General features: G+C 38.0%; 2 protein-coding genes across 7 annotated transcripts in view; one reads left to right on the top strand and one right to left on the bottom strand.

The window, feature by feature from the left end:
• FGFR1OP2 (FGFR1 oncogene partner 2) overlaps positions 1 to 6,921 on the bottom strand; it is a 28,461-nt gene extending 21,540 nt beyond the window's left edge. For both annotated transcript variants that reach the window (XM_003906138.3, XM_003906137.5), the window contains exon 1: positions 6,590 to 6,921. The gene's annotated coding sequence lies outside the window, so the exon portion shown is untranslated. The remainder of the gene's footprint in view (positions 1 to 6,589) is intronic.
• Position 6,922: 1 nt separating this feature from the next.
• The window catches only part of INTS13 (integrator complex subunit 13), a 34,059-nt gene continuing 14,625 nt past the window's right edge, over positions 6,923 to 26,356 (top strand). For 2 of the 5 annotated variants that reach the window (XM_021922127.2, XM_021922126.2), the window contains exons 1-8: positions 6,923 to 7,030; positions 8,495 to 8,730; positions 10,690 to 10,764; positions 16,596 to 16,798; positions 17,533 to 17,613; positions 19,997 to 20,087; positions 21,386 to 21,514; positions 23,178 to 23,262. In XM_021922127.2, coding sequence (XP_021777819.1) covers positions 8,506 to 8,730; positions 10,690 to 10,764; positions 16,596 to 16,798; positions 17,533 to 17,613; positions 19,997 to 20,087; positions 21,386 to 21,514; positions 23,178 to 23,262 — 889 coding nt within the window. In that variant the 5' untranslated portion in view covers positions 6,923 to 7,030; positions 8,495 to 8,505. Of the gene's footprint in view, positions 7,497 to 8,494; positions 8,731 to 10,689; positions 10,765 to 16,595; positions 16,799 to 17,532; positions 17,614 to 19,996; positions 20,088 to 21,385; positions 21,515 to 23,177; positions 23,263 to 26,356 lie in introns of all 5 variants that reach the window. The other 3 variants (XM_021922128.2, XM_021922130.2, XM_021922129.2) reach the window with 3 other exon arrangements.

Raw genomic sequence — 26,356 nt, 5'->3', positions numbered from 1 at the left:
TATCACTACAGGCCTCTAATTCATTCAAAGGATAAGTGAATACAATAATAAATTCCATACACATGAATCGGATAATTTAAATGAAATGGATTAATTCTTCAAAAAACACAAACTACATAAAGTCACACAAGATGTAACAGACAACTATGAATAGTCCTATTATAACTATTTTAAGAAACTGAATTTGTAATTAGAAATCTATAAAAAAATCTCCAGACCTGGATGGATTCAAGGACAAATTCCATCACACATTTAAAGTAGTAACACCAATTATTATAGAATTTCCTAAGAAAAGAATAGAAGAAAAGGAAATACTTGTACTTTGAAACTCGTAAAATCATGTATTACTGATACCAAAACCAAAGAGAATACAAGAAAACCACAGACTAATATCCTTCATTAACATAAACAAAATATCCTTAAGGAAATATTTGTAACTCAAATTCAGCAACTCATAATGAGAGTAATATACCCTGACCAATGCAACTTTATCCCAGATTCAAGGCTGTCTCCAGTGTAATCCACCGAAGATGAAAATCACTTAGGCATACCAATTGGAGTATTATTTTAAAATTCAGCACCCTTTCATAATAAAAATTTTCTGCAAGCTAGGACTAGAAGAGGATTTTTTTAAACTGAGAAAGGGCATTTTCAAAAAACTTATAGCAAACATCATACTTCGTAACGAAAGACTGACTGCTTTCCCAATAAAATTAGGAACAAGGGAAGGATGTCTCCAGTCACCAGTCCTGTTCAATACATTAGTGCAATAAGGCTAGGAAGGGGGGAGAAAGCATATAGGTTGCAAAAGGAGAAATAAAATGGCCCCTTTTCACAGCCAACATTGATGTCTATGTAGAAAACCCCAAAGAATCCAAAAAAGAACTTCTAAAACTAATATATGATTTTAGCAACGTCACAGGATACAAGCACAAGAATCAACTATTTTTCTATATACTGGCAACAAACAAATGGAAACCAAAACTTTTTTTTTGTTAAACACACATTTACAATAGCAAAGAAAAAAAAAGAAGAAGAAGAAGAAAGAAAAGGAAAAAAAAAAAAAAACAAAACTGAGATTCCTGGGCATAAATTAAAACATATGCAAAATCTGTGCTGATAACTACAAAACGCTAATGAAAGAAACTAGAGAGGATCTAAATGAATGGAGAAACATACTGTGTTCAAGGACTGGAAGACTCAACATAGTAGAGAAGTTTTCTTTTTCTTTTTTTTGAGACAGAGTCTCAGTCTGTCGCCCAGGCTACTGGAGTGCAGTGGTTCGATCTCGGCTCACTGCAACCTCCGCCTCCCGGGTTCAAGCGATTCTCTTGCCTCAGCCTCCAGAGTAGTTGAGATTACAGGCGTGCGCCACCACGCCAAGCTAATTTTTGTATTTTTAGTAGAGGCAGGGTTTTGCCATGCTGGCCAGGATGGACTCGAACTCCTGACCTCAAGTGATCCTCCTGCCTCAACTTCCCAAAGTGCTGGGATTACAGGCGTGAGCCACCATGCCCAGCCGAAACGTCAAGTTTTCTGTAACTGTTCTACAAACAGTACAATTTCCAATCAAAGTCCCAGCAAGATTTTTTTAGAGAAATTGATAAGCTAATTCTAAAATTTCTATGGAAATGCAAAGAAACTAGATAAAACAACTATGAAAACAAAAAAAGTTGAAGAAACTATTTTTCAGAGTTTTTTTCACACTACCAAAGTTTAAGACTTACTATAAAGCTACTGCAATCAAGGTGGCATGGAGCTGAGAGACAGAATAAGTTTAGAAACAGGGCCATACAAAAATGACCAACTGATTTTTGAAAAAGGTGCAAAGGCAAGTCAAAGGAGAAAGGTTGGCTTTTTCAACAAATGTTGTTGGAAGAACTGGACATCTATATGCCAAAAGTTTAATCCCAATGTAATTCTTACACTTTATACCAAAATTAACTCAAAATCGACCATAAGTCTAAATGCAAAATTAAAAACAATAACACTTCCAGGAAAAAATTAAGAGAAAATATTTGTGACCTGGGGTTAGGCAAAGGTTTTTGTAAACATGACACTAAAAGCATGATTCATAAAAGAAAAATTTGATAAACTGAACCTCATCAAAACCACAAACTTTTGTTCTGGGAAAGACACTGTTTAGACAGTTTGAAAAGACAAGCTACAGGCTGGGAGAAAATATTTTTAAATTACTTATCCAACAAAGGACTTGTATCTAGAATACATAAAAACCTCTCAAAACAGTAAGAAAATAATCCAAATAAAAATGAATAAAAGACTTTACTAGTGAACCAAAAAGATACGGACAAATAAGAAACAAGAAAAGATGTTCAACATCATCAGCCATTAGAGAAATGCAATTAGAACCATGATGAAACCTGCCCTCTTAAAATGACTATTTATTTCTGCATCAATACCACATTGCCTCAAATGTAACAGCTGTAAAATAAACTCTTGCTAATATGTATAAGTCACTGTTTTCTTCTTTAAAATTGCTTCACCTATTCTTTGCCTTCTCTCTAACCTAATTCTATCCAAATGGATCTCTAGAGTACCCTAAAGGAAAATCAAACTGTTAGGTAATAATTTTAATTAATTCAAACTGTTGGTAGCCTTCTGAATCTGAGCAATAACTACTTTATACTGTCATTTGGGCAAGAGGACAAGTGTTATTCCCATTTTACCAATGAGGAAATAGACCCAGGAATTCCAAATCTAAAAAGCTGAGTGGCTCACGCCTGTAATCCCAGCACTCTGGGAGGTCAAGGCAGGCGGATCACAAGGCCAGGAGATCGAGACGAGCCTGACCAACATGAAACCCTGTCCCTACTAAAAATGCAACAATTAGCCGAGTGTGGTGGCGCACGCCTGTAATCCCAGCTACTCGGGAGGCTGAGGCAGGAGAACTGCTTGAGCCCGGGAGGTGGAGGTTGCAGTGAGCTGAGATTGCGCCATTGCACCCCAGCCTGGGCGACAGAGCGAGACTCCAACTCAAACAAAAAAGCCGAACGACAGCGCCACAAAGAAAGAAAGGAGCCAAACTACTAACAAAAATAGAACTTCTGATCCCCAGTCTAGTGTCCTATTCTTAAGTCACACTGGATTCCCAGAGTTCTGTTTGCTTTTCACCTATATAGAAATCATTTCAATCTCATTAGGTGGAAAACAAAAGAAAGTAAATTCTCTGACCCTACCCCACAAATGGAACATCCAAGATATTTTTTAAAATTTTCAAGCTGCCATAGAAAAGAAATGGGAATGTATATGAAGACAAATTTTAAAGAATAAAAAAAATTCAAATATTTTCCAGACTTAACAGCCTCGCAAGCAACCATTTTAATTAGGTGTCACAGTTAATTACAAGATTAATGAATGTTTACTGATTGGCTTTTTAAAATTGCAATTAACATCCACTTTATGAAAAACACTCTCTCCTCTCCAGATTGCATAATGAAATACTACTATCAAAATGAACTACATTTAAAATTTGTTAACTATAAAAACCTACCTAGTCGGGGAAAGGAATTATAAACAGTAGATAGCTCAAAGCATAATTTTTTTAGCATTTCAGAAACACAGTGACAACAGTTTCTAAGAATTTGCATGTTCATTTCCTGTAAGTGAAACCACACAAAAGTTTAAAATATTTTTTAATATGCATTTACTTTATCACCTTTTTTGCAGACCATTATGCTTCCCCTCTTTTTTGGCCAGGAAGTGGAGTGGGAGGAAGAAGACTGTTTTCCAAACTCTCTAACAAGTTTCAAATTTTAAAAAACAGACTTCATTGGGAGGCCGAGACGGGCGGATCATGTGGTCAGGAGATTGAGACCATCCTGGCTAACACGGTGAAACCCTATCTCTACTAAAAATACAAAAAATTAGCCGGGCGTGGTGGCGGGTGCCTGCAGTCCCAGCTACTCAGGAGGCTGAGGCAGAAGAATGGCGTGAACCCGGGAGGTGGAGCTTGCAGTAAGCCGAGATGGCGCCACTGCACTCCAGCCTGGGCAACAGAGCAAGACTCCATCTCAAAAAAAAAAAAAAAAACAGACTTCAGTAAAAAAGGAATATTCTAAACTTTTTGACCTATTTTTGTAGTGCCTATCTTAACTGGCCATAATACACTTACTTACATTATTTTCTCTAGGCAGGTCCAAATTACAGGTGAATCTTTTGTTTTTTTTAGCAAGTTAAAAAAATTATTTTTTTCTTTTCTGCATTAGTCACATTCTCGCCCACTTTACCACCCAAAGACTTTTGCAGTCAGACTCCTGGCAGAAGGCTCAGAACATTCTGCTGCTGATAAAAGAGAAACCACCACCCACCCAAGACAGCAATTGCCAGCTGTTTAATTTCAGATTTTGGTTAAGAAAAATTTAAGGAAATTCAAGTCATATTTTTCAAGCCAACCTCAGAAAATAAATGGGAATATATATGAAATGTAAGAGAAATTTTAAAGACTAAAAAAAATTCAAGTATTTTCTAGATCATTAATAAAAGCCTAGCAACCATTTTAATTAGGTGTCACATTAACTATAAGATCAATGAATGTTTACTGATTGGAAACTTTGTTTCCCTTATCGGCCAATCCACTACTCCTACCACTACATCTACACAGAAATACTGTGGCTACTGATACACCACAGATGTGTTTTTAAATGTCAACAATCTAGTTTAAATTTTTTCATGTTCAGGTATATGTCTCTAATATTATATGAACTGACCCATATGAAAATAACTAAAAGGTATAGTCATGGTTTTCATATAAACTTATAATCTTAAGAATGCAAGAAAGAATGCATGTAAATTACATATAAAAACAAGCATTTACACAGACATATCGCTGTATCTGAAAGCAAAGAAAATTTTCACTGTTCTTGAAAACAGTGGAATGAATATATGTTTGTAACTGTATAAAGACACTTTCTGAAGAAAATTAATTTTTAAAGTTGGAAGAAAGATTTTGGAAGTAATGACACTAGAGAATTTTTTTTACATATTACACGTTCCCTTAGAATTATGGCTGAATATAAGTTTCATATACATATGTTTAAACAGTTATGACAATTCAAGAAGGAACCTAATATAAACCAGCTATTTCTAACCTACAGGCGAAGGAGTCAGTGGAAGAGTTGCCTGAATGCACATACTCCAAGCACTGTCTGTAGTCAATGGAGATTTCTGCTCCATTTCTCAAATATAAAGATACTACAAAAATAAAATACAAAATCATTTAAAAGCATAGCAGTTTTCTGTCATTATACGTAATTTCAATCAACAATTACTAAAAGTACAACTGCGTGTGTATTAGAAGTGCAGGGTTTCTCACATTCAAAACAGGTCAGGAGCCTTTAAGCCAATGTACAGAGTTCCTTCTGGCTCCAAAATTCTATGATTTTAAAGGATGAAGAACTCTTATGGTGAATTCTTTAGAACTATTCAATTTCAATAAATATACATATGTATATATAAATAATGCTTGCTACGTGTCAAGTATTGGACTTTTTCTCAGAGATGAGTAAGACCTGATTCCAGACAGATCCAGGTTCAAATTGGCAGGAGAGACAGATACAGAAACAAGTAATACAACCTAATAAATACTGCAGAAGAAATGTTTCAAATGCGTAGGGAGCACAGCGGTATCAATGTCACCTGGGGAAGTATGAGAAGACAATGATTTATGAATTGGGTTTTGATAGGCGGTAAAAGAGAGGAACAGTAAATATCCTAGACAGATGGTACCGCACGTACAAAAGTACAGAGCTGTCAAAGTGCATGGCATGTTTGGGGAAACAGCCAGTATAGTCTGGTATGGTCGGATATTAAAGCAAGACTAAAAGGTAAAATGGATTGGGGCAGACTGTAAAAGATCCTGAATGATGATGTGCTTAACAATTAGGATTTGATTCTGTCAGCAATACAGTTACTAAAAAGTTTAAGGAAAAGACAGAGATAAATATGTATTTTAGAATAACTCTATGGAAGGATTATAGCAGAGAAACCAGTGGAGGGCGGGGGGCGGGAGGGCAACCGCACTAATTCTGGCGAAAAAAAAAAAAATAATACAATGCAGTGTGAGTGGAAATGAAGAACCAAGGATGATTCCTGGTTTACCAGTTCGGATAGCAGGACAGATACTGGAACCGTTATCAGAGATGGGATACAGAAGAAAGGCAAGAAGTAAACCAGAAAAGAGTAATACCCCTTGGAGAGCAGTTTCAAGAAACAAGTTATCTCCATTAGACGCTGCAAACAGGTGACTGAAAGGGTCCCCCGTCCCGTGGTGAGCCCGCAGGTGGCCAAGGCAGGATGAAAGTAGATACGGAAGGTGTGTCCAAAGCGTTAGGGTCAAGGCTTTTCACTAAACTTTCCGCACCCCATCTCCATTATGAGGAGCTCGGAGCCGGAAGGGTGCGGAGAGGAACTCCGGGTCCCAGGAGCTGGGAACCTGCGGCTGGAAGCGGCCAGGGCCGGGCGCCGGTGGTTCAAGAGGCGCAAGGCACCGGCCCGGGCGAAAGACTGCCCCAGCGAAGGACGCCTCCGAGTCGCCCACCCCTGCTCCCGTCCCTGGATTTAGTCCACTTACTCTGCTCTTAGTCCCTCGCAGCCGTCAGCTGTGGCGATGCGGACTCAAAGCCTCTACTAACCGGGACCTAAGCACTCAAAGGAAGAGACTCTGCGCCCCTAATCCGCCTGCTCAGCAAGCAGACGCAGAGCCGCACCGAGGCAGCGTAGGCGTGTCCGGGAAGACAGTAGCGTTCAGCCCCATCACCGGATGGGTAGACACCTCCGCCGACCGCCTCCGACCGGCTCTCCCGGAGGACTCCAGCCTCGCGAGATTTCCTTCCTCGCGTTACGGTGGGGCAAAACCGACCACTCTCCGCTTTGCGCGAGAAGGCGGGGCGGGGCCCTTATATGTCCCTCCCTATTCCTCCCCTCCGAGGCCTTCGCTCGGCCTCTCGCAAAGTCTCGCGAGTTTTTCCAGGGGAAACCGGCCAGGGTGGAGAGACAGAGAAGGGGAGACCGGGTGGGTGGGCCGTACGCTCAGGGGGCCGTGGTTGGTACTTCGCTGTTGGGGAGGCTTTCAGGTCGCCCAGATCCTGCTTCCCAATGGGTGACTGGGAAAATTAGTGGGTGGAAAATCTCGAGGGGTGGAGGCTTTTTTTTTCCTCTTTGGCCCCGCCCTCTTCCTGTTCGGCGACTGGGAAGCCTGGCCCTCCGAGGGGGAAGGGAGACTTGGCCGGGCTGTCGGAGATCGCTGTGCGCACGCGCGAGCCCGAGTGTGTGAGTGTGCACGCGCACGCGCGCTCTTGCTCTTAGGAAGCCTGGGAAGGACCGGTGTGCTAGGAGATGATCGGGGAAAGCATAGTCCCCTGTCTGTGGCACCAGACACTCCCGACTGTGCGCTGACTCTCCCCACCCAGCCAGCAGCCTTTTCCAGAGAGGCTGTGGTCCATAGCCTCTTCGTTTTCACTGCAGGACCAGGCACGAAAGTAAGCGAACCTCGATCCTGAGGTCTTCTTATCCACTCACCTTGTATTTTCCACCCCCCACCCTGCAGCAAAGTGGGTCTAGAAGGTTTCTCAGAGAGTTTTGCGTGAAGGGGAGATGCGTCTTGAAAGCAGGAGGTGAAAATAGCTGGATCGTAAGAAATCAGTTCGTTTTGATTAACACTTTGGCTCTGCTTGCCATGTGCTTTTCGAATGTGGATTGTCTATTCAGTATAAGATTTTGTTAGCGAAGCAGGGGAATACCATATGCTCTGTTTTAATAAGTAAAAGTTTTAAAAGTTTTAAATTTCCTCTTCCACACCAGTGTGATGGTAACAACTAAGTTTTTCTGCTCTACCTTGTAAATTACTGTGATGTTTCAAAAGCTAAGGGGAGAGTGTGAAGTTGGGGTCCTCATCCTAAGGCGAAGACCTGATGTGCGGTTATCTTAGGAGATGTTTATCTTTGTTTTGGCCTTTTCTTTTGCTGTCACTCCACTTTCCTGTTAATTCCGCACCCCTACCCCCCAGTCCCCCTTTTTCAGAAATCTTCAAAGGTTTTTCTAGGAGGGAAGTCCAAAAATACTGGCTTGGGGTTTATATGTGACGAACGTCAATTAGCAAGGACCATAAAGGTGTATTTCAAGAGTATTTGTCACTTACTATGTTTCGTATATGTAAGGGAATCAAATACAATTAAATGTCAAAATGTTTCCCTCTGACAATTTTAAGTTCATTTTAAAAGCAAAACCAAAAATGTATGCACTAGTAATTTTGTCTGTGCCTGGTAGAGTAACAGCCTCATATGGTGTATTGATACCGTTGCTTTCTGGTCATGACCTCATTAAACTGTCCTTTGTTGGACAGATTTCTTTGAACATATTACTCATGTTCCCCATCAAGTCTTCTTGAGGAAAAGAATCTTCTTGAGAAAATAAGAAAAAATTTAAGATACTAAATGTTATGTATAAATATTTGGCTAATATGTTTTTCCCTTTACAGGTCAAAACAAAATGAAGATTTTTTCTGAATCTCATAAAACAGTGTTTGTTGTGGATCACTGCCCTTATATGGCAGAATCATGCAGGCAGCATGTCGAGTTTGATATGCTGGTGAAGAATAGAACCCAAGGAATCATTCCTTTGGCCCCCATATCTAAATCATTGTGGACTTGCTCAGTAGAATCTTCCATGGAATATTGTAGAATAATGTATGATATATTTCCTTTCAAAAAGCTGGTGAGTGTGAAGTACAAACAAAATCATGATTTTGGGGATGTACTTAACTGCATAAATGAATTTTTTATATGAATTTGCTGTAGATTATGACTGTGTGTTTATTACTTAAAATGTGGTACGTAACGCTGCCCTTTGGGATGAATATATAATGGATGTTTAATTGGGGCCAGTAATAATAACAGCTAACAATTATTGAGCACTTACATGTACCAGACATATTTCAAAGTGCTTCATGCTTATTAATTTCTTTAATTCTCATAACAGTCATCTTAGGTAGGAACTGTAGTTATTGAAGCAATGGTCAAAGTATGTAACAACCAGTATAGAACACAGACTGACCATTGAGAGCTGTTGTCAAACTGTGCTGGCATGTAGCAGCTGAGTGTCAGTCTTGTTTGTTGCTTCCCTGTTGTAGATCCAGAAACTGAGGTAAAGAGAAGAAACTTGTCCTGAGTCACATAGTTACTTAGAGGCAGAGCCAGAATTTGAACCTAAGCTGGCTGGCTGCTTGCAAGTTTAGCAAATATATACTAAACCGCTGTATTGTTTGGCCATATTAGAAAGAAATACTTTTTTAAGAACGCTGAGTGGAAATGGTTTATCATTAAGAAGAGAAATGGATGATTGATAGAAATTACGGGTATTAAAGTTTAGTCTTAGAATTCAGTATCTTAAATGTCTTATTTTGGGGAAGTCATTTGGTTAGCCACAAGTGGAAGACTTGCTTTCTGTCTTACTTGAAGCAGCCTAGGCTGGGACCTAGCCAATTCTTAGACTGAGGAAGGTAGGGCAGTAGAGTAAAGGTGAACATAGTCTGATATTATACATTCAGATATATTCCAAATTAAAATATAAGCCCTTCTTAAAATTTGTGTGCATTCTGTGTATGATAAAAATATATAATGAGAGGGAATATAACTGATGTAGAGCACAGGCTTTGGTTCAGACCTTGGCATGGTTAGCTACCAGCCGTGTGACTTTGATCATATTTCTTAATCTCTCCAAGCCTCAGTTTCCTCCCATGTCAATATAACACTTACTTCCTTGATGTAAGCTTTAAAAGAGATAAATCTAAGTGAAGTGGCTTGTAAAATATGTCCCTGTCAGATAAGCCTTGGAAGAGAAGACCAATTATCAGACTTCTTGGGGGAGAAAGGAAAACTAGTATTTCATCTATATATAAGGAAAAAGATCATAGATTAGATCGTGTTGTCCAGAGTAAAGAGAGAAATCTAACCCTCTACCCAAAAAGGAACATAGGTCAGAATCATCATTTGATAAGTTTTCGAAAATATTCCTTGTCATTATCTTACCTGATAGCAGGTAATTTTAAATTTTCATTTTACTTTAAAATTTGCATTTTACTTTAAAACTTAGCGTAAAGTCCATATACATTATTTTGGCTTTCAGTGCCCTATATGATGCAGCTCCTGCCTATTTCTCTGAGTTTGTCTCCTCTCCCACTGCCTGCTCTGACTTTCGCCCTTTCCAGGGTATGTGCTCAGATGCCTTTGCATTTGTTGTTTGCTGTACCCAGATTATCCCTGATTTACAGTGGCTGGCTTTGGATTGCCTTCAGTTGCCACTGCTATGGAGAGTCCTTCTCTGATCACCCAATCTAAAGTAGCTAATTAACTTATTCTTCATAACGTTTATCACTCTGTGAAATTATCTTGTTCATTTATTTGTTTGTAATCTTCCTGCAATGCCCTTTGTCCTGGTAGACTCCCCTCCCCTGACTTTCCCCGCATTGTAACAGAACTTTTTTATTCTTCACTCTATAGCCATATACTCAGTGCCAGCAATAACACCTGGCATGTGCTACACATTCTGTGACTATAAAATGAGTGAATGAATGAATCAGTGAAACAGTGTTAGAAATTGCATGTTACTTGAAAATATGTTGGTAATTGAGTGAAATTGGAGTTGAATACTAATTGTTTCTTTGGAATCTATTAGGTGAATTTTATTGTGAGTGATTCTGGAGCACATGTTTTAAATTCTTGGACTCAAGAAGACCAAAATTTACAGGAGGTATGGTTAGATTTTGAGATGTGGCCGTTTGTAAAAATTATCTAAATGTAGTAATACTTTTTTAAAAAATGACCAATTTTTTAAATCACTCTAGGATTTGCATATAGTGTTAAAATGCCAAGTTATATGAAAAGAAAACAGCTATCTCCATTCTAGTCATTCCCTACCCCGAGCACCCCCAAGCAAACTTCCATGTTTTAGCGGTTGTCGTATTTACTTGCAGATTTCTAAATAACGTGTTTTTATTCCGTTTATTGAGTTTTCTGTTTATTTATCTACTTATTTATTTATTTTGAGACGGAGTCTTGCTGTCACCCAGACTGGGGTGCATCGCGCCATCTCAGCTCACTGCAACCTCTGTCTCACAGGTTCAATAGATTCTCCTACCTAAGCCTCCCGAGTAGCTGAGACTACAGGCATGTGCCACCACGCCCGGCTAATTTTTGTAGTTTTTAGTAGAAATAGGGTTTAGCCATGTTGGCCAGGCTGGTCTTGAACTCCTGACCTTCATGTGTCCAATGCCTGCCCCCTTCCCTTGTGTTCTCAATATTAATATGTCAGTTTTCAAAGTTTCATGTTTGCATTATAACATCTACATAAAGTATTATTCACTGTTAAGCCAAGTAATATATATGGTTAGTTCCTTATATAGCTTTTTGTTTTTTCCTAGAATTATTTAGTATCTCCTTTTTGTCCCCTTCATGTGTTTTCTTTTCATAATATCCATTGCTGCTTTTCCTCATGCTTCTACAAAACCGCCCAGTATTGTGATCATAAATGTGTTAGATAATTCAGCTGTTTGGTTTTGTCCCCTGAGGAAAAACCTCCAGCCTGGGCAACAAGAGCAAAACTCAGTCTCAAAACAAACAAACAAAAACAACACAGAAACCAAAAAAGAAAGCATAAACCCACAAGTATGAAGTGAGTGGAAGAGACAAGAACAAACAAGATAGACATCAACAAGAATGTATAAAAATGGATGAAGAGCACAGTCTTGGAGCCCAGTCTTCTGCTCCAGTTTGAACTGGCTGCTTTCTAGGCCCACTGCACTGCTGTCATCCTTCTCTCCCTATTTTTCAGATCCCACTTCTTTCCTCTTATTTTCTTTGTGTAATCTTTTGTTTTGGTAGAACATAACCTCTGGGATGCCTGTAGTTTACCTTGCCCTTTGCTGATACTTTGGGTGTAGAAAATCCGTGTTGGAAATAACTTTTTCCTCAAAATTTTGAGGGCATTATATACTCCACAAAATTACATGTTAAGCCTCCAGTGCTGAGAAACCTAACACCATTTTTCTTTATAATTTCCCTCTGAAAGCTGTTAGAATCTCAAGATGTGCCTTGGTGTTGATCTGTTCTCATCCATAGTGCTAGGCTTCATATTTTCCAGTACAGGGAAATTTCCCTGCATTGTTCTTTGATAATGTTATTGTCTCTGTGTTCTGTGTCTTTCTGGAATATCCATTCTTGGGATGTTAGACCTCCTGCATTAAATTCCTTACTCTTTTTCTCACTAATCATCTCATTGTCAGTCATTCTGCTTTTTTGAAGCTTTTAACCCTTGTATAGAACTTTTTATTTGGTTGTACTTTTAATTTCTAAGAACTTTGACTTACACTCTAATTATGTCTATTTTTGGCATATCCTTTTCTTGTTTTATGGGTGTAATTTTACCTGCAGGTATTAACATTAGTTTATTTGAGGTTTTCTTTTGTTCCTTCTGTGTTCTCAAGTTCTTTTCATGTTGAGGCTTTTCTTAAATGCCTGCTGATACTTAGGTAGGCAGTCTTACTTAAAAGCAAGGCACTAAATGGCAGATTAGAAAATCTACACATTGTGGAGTAGGTATTGCTGACTATACTTCATTGTAGTTTAAGCCGATGGTTTGCACTAGGGAACCTCCAAACACTGGAGTTGACAGATGGTCTCTCTGGGACTGTTCTTCTACTCTTTTATCTGTATGACAACTTGGTTGTCAGCTCTCTGGGAGGAAGGGGAGAGGGTAAGTTATACCATTTCCCCTGTAGCATTAGCCATATTCAGATGCACAGTAAGCCTCACATAGATAGCAGCTACTGTATTGGACAGCACAGATAGAGAACATTTCCATCATCACAGTAAGTTCTATTGTGCAGTAGTGATTTAGTATCTTACCTTTACTCTCTCATATGCTTTTGGTATCCATGTTTGATAACTTTCAGTTTCAGTTCTTCCAAGGAGTGTGATTCTGTATCTTGTCGGGTAGGGGAGAGGTAGTCACTTACACAGGTAGGGTGTAAGTAAGATCTGGGAGTCAAGTTGTTCTTTAAACTGACTTCAAGCTATTGACATTTTTAGTATCTTGCCTTACCCCGCTGTGTTTGGTAATTGGTGCCTCCAGTTCTTGAACTTCTCCTGGATTCTGCAGGGTATATTATTTTGCCTTTTACCTTCCACGGGCACTTAGATTTCTGCATATTCAGTCCTATTAAGTTCATCACCGCTTCTTCATCCATTTTTATACATTCTTGTTGATGTCTATCTTGTTTGTTCTTGTCTCTTCCACTCACTTCATGCTTGTGGGTTTATGCTTTCTTTTTTGGTTTCTGTGTTGTTTTTGTTTGTTTGTTTTGAGACTGAGTTTCGCTCTTGTTGCCCAGGCTGGAGTGCAGTGGCGCGATCTAGGCTCACTGCAACCTCTGCCTCCTGGGTTTGAACAATTCTCCTGCCTCAGCCTCCTGAGTAGCTGGAATTACAGGCACCTGCCACCACGCCTGGCTAATTTTTGTATTTTTAGTAGAGACGAGGTTTCATCATGTTGGCCAGGCTGGTCTTGAACTCCTGACCTCAGGTGATCCGCCCGCCTTGGCCTCCCAAAGTGCTAGGATTATAGGTGTGAGCCACCACGACCAGCCCTGGTTTATGTTTTTTAAAAAGTAAAATCTTTTACTTCGATTTTAGTGGAGGAAGCAGAAACCAACTCATGCTCAACCAGTTAGGTTTATGTTTTAACATTGTCTAAAGATACTGAGTTACTAGTAGCTTATGTTCTTTGCCGTTATTTAGTTGGATAGAAGACTTCAGTCTATGAGGTCCTTCACAGTGAATATGAACAACATGAGAAACAAGGCTTTAGTGAAATAATTGAATACATTATTTGAATTGTTTAATGTCAAAATTTTTTTGTGAATGGGTCCTATACAGTGGTAACAATCCCATCTGAGGTGTTTTTTTTAAATTACTATTTTTTGTTTTCCTTTTCTTTTCCTTTTTGTTTTTTTGAGACAGAGTCTCGCTCGGTTGCCCAGGCTGGAGTGCAGTGGTGCAATCTCGGCTTACTGCAACATCCGCCTCCCTGGTTCAAGCGATTCTCCTGCCTCAGTCTCCCGAGTAGCTGGGACTACAGGTGTGTGCCACCACGCCTGGCTAATTTTTTGTGTTTTGAGTAGAGATGGGGTTTCATCGTGTTAGCCAGGATGGTCTCGATCTCCTGACCTCAAGTGATCTGCCCGCCTCGGCCTCCCAAAGTGCTGGGATTACAGGTATGAGCCACCACGCCCGGCCTCTTTTTCTTTTTTTTAATTTAGTGTAATTTTATTTTTCTCCGAGGTTAGTTTTAAATAGAACACTTTTAAAGAAAATGTGTTTTATCATACTGTTTGGTCTTAAAATGTGATTAGTATAATATATGTAAACATAGCTAATTTTTCATTCTTTTGAGGGAATTCACTCAGTAGGCTTTGATTGGCTTGGCTTTGCACTAATATCATTACAGAATGTTCTTAATATACTATTACCTGAAAAAACAATTTTAAGAATTCCATACATTTCCACTGTACTGTCTTTTTTAAATACTGTGAAAGAAATGTTTTACCTTTTTCAAGAGGTACTGTGAAAGAAGTGTGAAGGCTTTCTAGCAGTATATGAATAAAAATAAGTACAAATCTACACAGATTTGTACCTACTGTACCTCTGCAGTTCAGTAAAAGTGTGCTTTTGATGGACAGGTATGCTGGTCATAAAGGAATTATTACTTTTTTCTGCTTTCCCAAGGTGAAGATACATGATATCCCGTTCATTGCTTTTAAATTTTGAATGGAGGGGGAGACTCCACTTGTGAAAGCAACTGTATAGCAAATCACTGGTGTTCAAGAATATGTAAAAGAATTTACATTTTGTATAAATTATGTATAATCTTGTCTATATTTAATGTTTAGCTTTAGTTATCCATTCCACACCTTTTCCCTATGTTAAACCTTTCTATGTCTCTGTATCTATCCTGTGCCAGTACTACACTATCTTGATTACCATTGTTTTGTAGTAAGTTTTAAAATAGGAAGTGTGAGTCTTCTTACCTTGTTCTTTTTGAAGATTGTTTTGGCCAGTCTGGGTCCCTTGCAATTCCATATGAATTTTAGAATCACCTTATCAATTACTACAAAGAAGTTGGGGATTATGTTGACACTGTAGGTCAGTTTGGATAATATGGCCATCTTAACAATATAAACTCTTCCAATCCATGAGCATGGTATGTGTTTTCATTTTTTAGATTTTTAATTTCTTTCAACAATGTTTTGTTGTTTTCAGAGTGTAAGTTTTATAGTTCTTGTTAAATTTATTTCTAAGTGTTTTATTTTTGATGCTGTTTTAAGTGGGATTTAAAAGAAAATTAGTCTTCAGATTGTTTATTATAAGTATATAGAAATACAATTGATTTTTGTGTATTCATCTTGTATACTACAGGTTTGCCAAACTTGTATATTAGTTGTAATAGTTTTTTAGTGGATATCTTGGGATTTTGTAAATTCAGCATAATGTTCTCTGCAACGTAGAAATAGGTTTACCTCTTTCTTTTCGATCTGGATTCTGTTCATCCTCTCTCTCTCTCTCTCCCCCTTCCTTCCTTCCTCTTCCCTCTCCTTCCTTCCCTTTTTCTTTTCTTCCTTCCTTTCTCTCTTCCTTCCTTTCTTCCCTTTCTTTCTCTCTCCTTCCTTCCTTCCTTTCTTCCTTCCTTTCTGTCTTTCTGTCTTTCTCTCTCTCTTCTCTCTCTTCATCAGTTAGGCCAGAGTTCAGAGTCTGAACTCCCGGACTCAAGCAATCCTTCTGCCTCAGCTTTCTAAGTAGCTAGGACTATGGGTGTACACTACCACACCTAGCTGATTTTTTAGTTTAGTTTTTTTTTTTTTTCTTTTCTTTTCTTTTTGTAGAAACGGTGTCTTGCTTTGTTGCCTAGCCTGGTCTTGAACTCTTGGCCTCAAGCAATTGTCCTGCCTTGGCTTCCCAAAGTACTGGGATTACAGGCATGAGCCACTGAGCTTGGCATGGATTTCTTTTATTTCTTATTCTTTCCTATCGCCCTGGCTAGAGCTTCCAGTACAGCGTTGAATAGAAGTGATGAGAATAAACTTCTTTGTTACTGATGTGTAGGGAGAATTCATCCAATCTTTCACTGTTAAGTATGATGTTAGCAGTGGGTTTTTCATAGGTGTCGTTTGTCTTCTTGAGGAAGTTGCCTTCTGTTCCTAATTTTTTTAATTATGAAAAGGTCTTAGATCTTGTCAAGTGCTGTTTCTGTGTTTATTGAGATGATCATGTGAGTTTTATTTTATTGATGTATGATGTATTGTAATAATTGATATTTGTATATTAAATAAACTTTGCATTCCTAGAATAAATCCCACTTGTTCATGGTGTATAATTCTTCTTTGTGTGTTACTGGATTTCGTACTATTTTTTTAAGAATGATCATGTCCATATATATAAGATACATTGGTGTGTAGTTTTCTTTCTTGTGATATTTTTATCTGAATTGCACATACTCTTGTCAACATAATTGTTTTCCCTTTTACTTAGCTAATGGCGGCATTAGCTGCTGTTGGGCCTCCTAATCCTCGGGCAGATCCAGAGTGCTGCAGTATTCTGCATGGTCTAGTTGCAGCAGTGGAAACTCTCTGCAAAATTACCGAATACCAACATGAGGCTCGTACTCTACTCATGGAGAATGCAGAACGTGTTGGAAATAGAGGACGAATAATCTGCATTACTAATGCAAAAAGGTGAGGTGTTGATTATAGCAATTCTTCCACTGTGGGAATTTTTAAATCCTATTGTAGTTTTTCAAAAAACTAGAGACAGCATGTTCACATGTTTACGTTTAAGCATATTACAAGTGGCCTTTCTGATTTTTTTCCTTTTTTTTTTTTTGTTTTGCCTTTTAATATTGAGGCTGTGTTCCATTCTAAAATAAAGACTTATCTCATTGAAAACTTTAGGGCCGGGCGCGGTGGCTCAAGCCTGTAATCCCAGCACTTTGGGAGGCCGAGACGGGCGGATCACGAGGTCAGGAGATCGAGACCATCCTGGCTAACACGGTGAAACCCCGTCTCTACTAAAAAAATACAAAAAAAAACTAGCCGGGCGAGGTGGCGGGCGCCTGTAGTCCCAGCTGCTCGGGAGGCTGAGGCAGGAGAATTGCACGAACCCGGGAGGCGGAGCTTGCAGTGAGCGGAGATCTGGCCACTGCACTCCAGCCTGGGCGACAGAGCGAGACTCCGTCTCAAAAAAAAAGAAAACTGTTTAGATTGCCATCGTGTAGATAAATTTAACATTTTTCCTCAATGGATTTTCAGCTAGTTGTTTAGTGGTATGACTGAGCACACTAAAGATAGTCCTTATTGAAGTAACTTTAATGTCTATAACACGGTAATAGAAGAATATAACATAGCAGAAGAGTGTTTTGAACTTTTACTGTTTATTTCTTTAAATTTGCTACATCTTTTTTATGCCATAGTGATAGTCATGTGCGAATGCTTGAAGATTGTGTCCAGGAAACGATTCATGAACATAACAAGCTTGCTGCAAATTCAGATCAGTGAGTATAATTCATAATTCATAAATGAAATAAATATATTCACATTGATAGATATATGTTATAATTATTTCCAATAACTTAAAAGTGACTGGTAGCATTTCCCTGAATTCTCTACTGACTCAACAAATTAGTCAAAAAACGTATGTTTGATCAGAAACTTTTTTTTTCATTTTGTCTTTCACTTTAATATTTTACTTTTCTCCCACAAGAAAGGTGATCAAAAGGATATAATGATACATAAGTTTATAATGTGTATTTGTTTTGATGGTTTAGTCTCATAGTTGTGTTTCAAATTTGTAAAATGTGCTGGGTGTAGTGGCTTATGCCTGTTGTTCCAGCTCTTTGGGGGGCTGAAGCAGGTAGATAACCTGAGCTCGGGAGTTGAAGACCAGCCTAGGCAACATGGCAAAATCCTGTCTCTACACTACGAAAAATACAAAAATTAGCCAGGTCTGGTGGCATGTGCCTGTAGTCCCAGCTACTCAGGCCCCTGAGGCAGGAGAATTGCTTGAGCCTGGGAGGCAGAGGTTGCACTGAACCGAGACTGTGCCACTACACTCCAGCCTGGGCAGCTACACTCCAGAGCAAGACCATGTCTCAAAAAAAAATAAATAACATTTTCATTTTAATTTTTTAAAAATTGTAAAATATGCAAGTTGTTAGTGGCATTATTCACTATGTACCACATCTGAACGTAACAAGTAGTTCATTGTGTGATTTTTCAAAAAACTTTTTCTGTTTCTGAAAAGGAAAAAGTTTTTTTTTTCCTCTATACTCACTCTAGTACTTTTGATCAAATGTGTGGGTTTTTCTTCCACACCAATTAATTCTCCAACTCTGTGGATACCAACTGTGTGTCCTACAATTCAATTGTGACACTCCTTGGAGTTAATACAGACCCCACAGATTAGTTATTGCAGACTCAGTTCCACAAGACTGTACCCCACTTAGACACAAATCTCGACTAGTGGTTCCCCACACTTTCGTCTGACTTGGCTACAAATTAGGTGTTTCCACAATCCCCTCCTCACGTTCAATACTTTGTTCTGATGGGCTCATAGAACTCAGGGAAACATTTCAGTTTTCTGATTTATTATAAAGGAAACAGATGAACAGCCACATGAAGAGGGTGAGGTTGGAAGGATCCCAAGTGCATCAGGTTCTGTCCCTGTGGAGTTGGGGTGTACCTCCCTCCCAGCACATGGATGTGTTTACTAACCTAGAAGCTCTCTGAGCCCCATACGTAGGGATTTTTATAGAGGCTTCGTTTGGGTGTGATTGATTATTAACTCACTATCTAGCTTCTCTGCCCTCTCTGGAGGATAGCAGAGCGGGGCTGAATGCTGCTGAGCTTCTAATCATTGCTTGTTCTTTCTGGTGTCCAGACCCCATTGGGGAGCTGTCCAGGATCCCACTAAAGTTGCTTCAGTAGAAGAAAAGATGTTCCTGTCACCCAGGAAATTCCAAGGAACTTAAGAGCTATGTGTCAAGAACTGGGGTCAGAAACCAAATGCTAGAGCAAAAGATGCTCCTAGCACCCCTGTCATTTAGGAAGTTACAAGGATTTCAGGAGCTCTGTGCTAGGAAGCATGAGCAGAGACCAATATGTATATTTGTGATTGTGTCACAGCTAGTAAAGACATGTTTGGATATTGCAATGTGGACTTTTTTAGAGTGATTATTAATTTTCTTAGGTGCAGTCATAGTATTGTTATGAGTAGGATTGTTCTCACTAGGAGAAGCATGCTGAAGTGTTTAGGACTGCACGTCAAGCCCTCTGCAACTTACTCTCAAATAGTTTAATTAAAAAGTGTGTATCTACTTAGTTATAGTATATAGAGAAAGCAAATATAGCTAACAGTGACTCTAGGTGAAGGACATATGGTTGTTCATTTAATAGTACTTTTCTTTCAACTTTCCTGTAGGTCTGGAAATTTCAAAATAAAAAGTTGGGGGAAATTTTTAGCATTACCAATCCTATATTCTTGGAAATAACTAATTATAGCTAATGGTTAGTATTGCCTGATTTTATCCTTAAGAAACATTAGTATAAGGGAAATTAATACAATATTTATTCATTTTCACTGTTGCAGTTGTCTATTGAAAATTATACTTAATTATAAGAGTTTTATCTTTATTTTATCCTTCAAACACAGCAAATTATTATTTTTTGCATTTAAATTAAATTTGTATACTCATTAAGTGTTCATACTGGTGTAGCAATTGCATATACTGCCTATCTAATATTTAGCTTTTGGGTTAAGAGTAATATCTGATTGTAGCTATATGCTGTTTTAATACGTTAAGGTTTTAATAGTTCACCTGCCTGAATTCATTACATACTATGTATTCTTATATTTTAAGTCAAAAATTTCTCTTTAAGTCTCATGCAGATTCAAAAATGTGAGTTGGTCTTGATCCATACCTACCCAGTTGGTGAAGACAGCCTTGTATCTGATCGTTCTAAAAAAGAGGTGAGTGTTGAAATAATGAAAGAAAAGACCATTGTGGTTAATAATAATAAATACTGAGAAGGGTTATTATTAAAATGATCCATTACCAATATTTTCTGCCAAGAAAATATTTTGAGTTTTCAAAGTAAACCTCTATGGCAAGACATCTAGGGTGGTTCTTTATGGTCTAATTGTAGATTTTAAAGTGTTTTCTATTCTGCCTGCCTCTTGATGTTTATCAAAAAGTATTGCAAACCATACATAGTTTGTATTGCTCCTAAAATTTTAATTACTTTAGTGATTATTTTTATTCTATAAAAATATTTTTCCTTATTAGAGAAGCAATACACTCTTTAACAAAAATATATTCCAATAAAAAATTAATTTTACACATTCAGAGGGAAAAATCTTATTTTCCAACGTTAGTTTTACCTTTTAAATAAGTTTGAACAATTTTAAAGGAAAAGATGATCCTGTTGATTGTTAAATGGATCCACATCATAATATTCTCTATCAGTAATTTATGTTTAGAAATGTAGATATATTCTATATATCTGATTTTTCATTTTGCATTATTTAATATAAACATCGCGAGTATTACCTTAGTCCATGAATTTTTGTAGTTAAGTGGTATTTTTAGTCATTATTGCTATCATTGTGTTTTTAAGTGGTTTCCAGTTAAAAACTGGAAACTGTTTTTAAGTGGTTTCCAGTGTAAGCCTCTTTTTTATTAACTTTTTTCTGCCTCTTTTGATAATGTGGCAATGTTAGTTTTATTTTATGATAATGAAAATTTATTTGTAATTAATATTTTGCCCTGGAATGAGAAAGATTTTGTGTTATCTTGTTGTACACTACTTCTAGCTGCCTTATTTATTGATGACAGAATGAAATTTTTGTAGTGATTTCTACATTCTTTTAGTTTTATCTGCAGGGTTTTGTCCTCTCAACAAAATAAATTACTTTTTCTACAGTATCCTTCAAATCCATTTTGCATATAGATAAAAAGTAATAATTATAAAGAAATCTATTTAAATATTTCACTGTAAATTTCAGGAGGACAGGGATCATGTCTATTCACTGCTGTGTTCAATATATTCACAGTTTCTGGTATCTAGCAAACTGATTAATACATATGTGGTGAGTGAATGAGTGCATGAAAATATATCGCTAAAATAGTTGTCATGGTTAATTTATGGACCTTTTTTTCCAACTTCTAAAAAGTTAAAAATACTTAATTTTAATGGATTTATAGTAAAATAGCAGGTTACAATGAATTAATATTTTGTGGATAATTTTTCTTGCATATTTTTCTGTAGTTGTCCCCAGTTTTAACCAGTGAAGTTCATAGTGTTCGTGCAGGACGGCATCTTGCTACCAAACTGAATATTTTAGTACAGCAACATTTTGACTTGGCTTCAACTACTATTACAAATATTCCAATGAAGGTAGGCAGTTCTTTTTCCTGCTGTTTTGAAAGCACTGCTTTGCTTTTTAAGTATTTGTTTGAGGCCAGGAGCGGTAGCTCATGCCTGTAATTCCAGCACTTTGGGAGACTGAAATGGGAGGATTACTTGAGGCCAGGAGTTTGAGACTAGTCTAGTCGACATAGTAAGATCCCATCTCAATATAAAAAAATAAAAATAAAAAATTGTTGGACATGTATTATTTATTTTAATTGAACCTTTACCTTTTCTCCCCATATCATATTTTCTGTTTTGCTAGCCCACATTCAATGTCTTTGACCAGGTCAGTAAATACTGAAAAGCAACCGGAAAGGATCACAGAATAAAATGCTATATTTTTGTTTTCTAAAAGAACATGTTATGTGAGCTCTCTTAAAAAAAAAAAAAAAAAAAAAAAGCTCTCATTGTTTTCATCAAAATACAATTTCTATTTTAAATTATTATTCTGTGATTCTTTCCCTGACAGCTGTGTTATTAGATTTTGCTTACTTTGTGTATTCTAGTGGATCTTTTATTCTCTATATTTTTGATGTTGCCCACTTGGTATAAAGGTGTCTATAGCTAATAGGTCTAACTAGGGGAAAATAGCTCATAGTTTTAAATTAGTTTATTACTCTCTAACTGAAAGACCGTAGATGTGAGCCCTGTGATTTTACTGGTGGATTTTTTAAGGAACGTATTGCTATCTGTTGCTTTTCATCATGTTAACGCTATCATTAAGTTGTTCTAGGGCTCGCACAGTGGCTGGCCTGTAGTAAGCTTCAAATGAGTTTTTACTGAGTGAAATTGAATTTAATTGTATTGATTATGTTTACAAATATAAAGTAGCCACTATATCTAAAAATTCAAATTTTTCTTACATTCCAGTTTCTATTTTCTGCCACTATATTATGAATAATAAATAGCATGAGAAATATAATCTTTTCATTATTTCTTAATGCCATTGGCTGGTTTTTCACTACAAATTTTAGGCTTACCCTGTAGAACCTTTTGGATGCAGAAGTAAATAACAGAATAGGTACACTTTAATATATATAATGTCACATGTTATAAGAAAAATACTCTGATAGCTTGCCTGTTAATTTTGATCATATTTGTGTGCTGCTGGTGTGACTCTTCAATCTTTGTGTTTTTTGGTAAATAGATAATGTTGAAATTCCTATTTCCTATTACTGAAAACAAGTTACTAAACTTGTTTGTTAGTTTGTATTTTATATAATTGATATTTGCTAATTCACTGTAGGTATTTAAAGATGCTATTTCCTCTTTTTAACAATGATTTCACTTTAAATTTATGTAAATTATTTCAATTACATTATATTTGCATATTAAAAATATTGGCAAGACAATGCATTTGGAGTAAAAAAAATTCAAAATTTCTGAATTAGTCATCTTTGTTAATTCTGACATAATGTAAAAAAAATCATTAAATACTGTATTACCTGTATATGGCCAGTTGTTTTTTAATGGAGTTTATGTTGCATGGAAAACTTGCATCTTTAAATAGATTATCCCATTGTTTTAGCTAATTATTATTGAATGTATTTGACCTCATTTTAAACAAAAAGCAAAATGAATAATTAATGATTTTATTATTTTGAAAGCAAAACCATGTTTTTTTTAATGTTTGAAATTTTGCTTCAAGGAAGAACAGCATGCTAACACATCTGCCAATTATGATGTGGAGCTACTTCATCACAAAGATGCACATGTAGATTTCCTGAAAAGTGGTAAGAGACATTTGAAAGTATTATTTTGTATGATCTAACATATGAAAGCATATTACAGTAGCCCCCATATCCTCAGGGAAGACATTCCAAGAACCCCAGTGGATGCCTGAAACCTCAGATGGTCTCGAACCCTATACTGTATATACTGTTTTCTCCTATACATACATACCTATAATAAAGTGTAATTTATAAATTAGGCAAAGCAGGAGGAGATCAAGAACAATAAGAATAAAATAGGACAATTTTAGCAATATATTATAATAGTTATATGAATGTAGTCTCTTGGTCTCTCTCCCTCTTTCTCAAAATATCTTATTGTACTGTACTCATCCTTCTTGGGATGATGTGAGATGATAAAATACCTACATAATGAGATAAACTGAGATGAATGATATAGGTACTGTGACATAGCGTTAGGCTACTATGGACCTTGAACACAAGCACCATGATACCTCGACCATGGATCTGATCACCAAGAAGGCTACTAATGGGCTCGTAGCATTTATAGCATGAATATGCTGGAAAAGGAATGATTCACGTTCCAGGCAGGACAGAGTGGCCCAGTGTGAGACGTCATCATGCTACTCAGAATAGCATGCAGTGTAAAACTTATGAATTGTTTATTTCTGGACTTTTGTATTTAATATTTTTGGGCTGCAGGCTGGGCGTGGTGGCTCACACCTGTAATCCTACCACTTTGGGAGGCCAAGGTGGGCAGATCACTTGAGGTCAGGAGTTCGAGACCAGCTTGGCCAACATGGCAAAGGCCCATGTCTACTAAAACTTAAAAAATTAGCTGGGTGTGGTGGCGCATACCTGTAGTCCCAGTTACTTGTGAGGCTGAGGCAGGAGATTCTCTTGAACCTGGGAGGTGGAGGTTGCAGTGAGCCGAGATCATGCCACTGCACCCCAGCCTAGGCAACAGGATGAGACTCCATCTCAAAAAATACATGTATATTTTGGGACTGCAGTTGACCACAGGTAATGAAACCATGGAAAGCGACACAGCAAAGTTGGGGGACTACTGTAACAGCTTTGAGAAGTTCTTCAGTACAAGCCAGACTGACTATAGTTCATCCCTGTGCAAACTTATCTGTCAGTATCACCTATTAATGGCCGTGGAACTAGTGTCCTGTGGAATTTACTTCAGAAAAGACTGGGCTAATACAACAAATACTGAGAAAGATAGCCATGGCTTTCTCAAACTCATTACAGTTTCATTTGCAGGCAGACAACCTTGAGGAAGGGAAAAGAATAGGAGCAAACTCGAAAGAGTGATAGACTTTTAACTTGGCCTAGAAATTAAATTTGGAAATTTAAATTAGTTTTTTTTCCTCTAAAAATTATTTCAGTCCATAGATCTCATCTCCCAAACTGATTTCTGCAACTGTATTGGCTTGGTTTAGGGGAGAAGACTCTGGAGTTAGGAAATAAGTTTTAGCTAAAGCTTTGCCACCAACTGGCAAGTCCCATATGTTTCTAGATGTATGTTTTCGTGCTTATGAATTAAAGATGCTGGATTAGATGAGCTGTAGTATTCCATTCAATTCTAAAATACAATGAAAATTGTAAGACTCCGAAGGTCATTTTAAAAGCCTTTAAGCTTTGACATTTCGTTAAATTCTTTAGAATGTTTTCTAGTAAATTGATGCTGCCAGAGAAACGGTTGACTTTGATTATGTTGTATGCATCTTCTGAGGCATAATCATGAGCCAGTCCTGACATTTGTTACATATCTGAGGAATCTTAGAATAAACCTAATGAGTTGCTAACATGAAAGAAACTATTATGATACAGGGATATGTAAACATTTAACAAAGGAATATAGAGAACTTGTTTTTGAAAATATATTACATGGAAATTGCTATGAACCTGTGATGTTATATCAATTTTTAAAATGTTATTTTAAAAACTTACAAAAATGGACCAGGCATGGTGGCTCATACCTGTAATCCCAGCACTTTGGGAGGCTGAGGCAGGAGGATCACGAGGTCAAGAGATCATCCTGGTCAACATGGTGAAACCCTGTCTCTACTAGAAAATACAGAAAAGTAGCTGAGCATGGTGGCGCGCACCTGTAGTCCCAGCTCCTCGGGAGCTCGGGAGGCTGAGGCAGGGGAATCGCTTGAACCCGGGAGGCAGAGGTTGCAGTGAGCTGAGATTGCACCACTGCACTCCAGGCACTCCAGCCTGGCGACAGAGCGAGACTCTGTCTCCAAAAAAAAAAAAAAACTTATAAAAATGTCAAAAATATCCTTTGTAACACAAAATAGTTCTTTGAAATAGTTGTTGACTTGGCCTGTAGTTATATGCATTACATGTGGACACTGTCAAATTTATTTTAACAATAGGAACAGAGCACTGTGGGAGCACACAGGAGGCTGCCTGTGGTGCCAGTAAGAGTTAGGCAAGTTCTACTGAGGTGGTAACAGTGTAGCTGGGTCTTGGTGAGTAGGCTTATACTTTAGCCCAGATACCTTCCCTAAGTTCCAGATCTTTTTTTTTTTTTTTTTTTTGAGACGGAGTCTTGCTCTGTCCTCCTGGCTGGAGTGCAGTGGCGCCATCTCGGCTCACTACAAGCTCCGCTTCCCGGGATCACGCCATTCTCCCGCCTCAGCCTCCTGAGTAGCTGGGACTACAGGCGCCCGCCACCGCGCCTGGCTAATTTTTTGTATTTTTAGTAGAGATGGGGTTTCACCGTGGTCTCGATCTCCTGACCTTGTGATCCGCCCGCCTCGGCCTCCCAAAGTGCTGGGATTACAGGCGTGAGCCACCGCGCCCGGCTTTTTTTTTTTTTGAGACAGTCTCACTCTGTCTCCCAGGCCGGAGTGCAGTGGCACGATCTTGGCTCACTGCAAGCTCTGCCTCCCAGGTTCACGCCATTTTCCTACCTCAGCCTCCCGAGTAGTTGGAACTACAGGCGTCCTCCACCACGCCTGGCTAATATTTTGTATTTTTAGTAGAGACAGGCTTTCACTGTGTTAACCAGGATGGTCTCGATCTCCTGACCTCGTGATCCGCCTGGCTTGGCCTCCCAAAGTGCTGGGATTACAGGCGTGAGTCACGGCACACGGCCCCTAAATTCCAGATCTTT

The sequence above is a fragment of the Papio anubis genome, chromosome 9, assembly GCF_008728515.1.
Source record: "Papio anubis isolate 15944 chromosome 9, Panubis1.0, whole genome shotgun sequence".
In the NCBI taxonomy this organism is placed as follows: domain Eukaryota; kingdom Metazoa; phylum Chordata; class Mammalia; order Primates; family Cercopithecidae; genus Papio; species Papio anubis.
The sequence above is the reverse complement of the archived record's forward strand: the minus strand, read 5'-3'. Positions and strand labels throughout refer to the sequence as shown.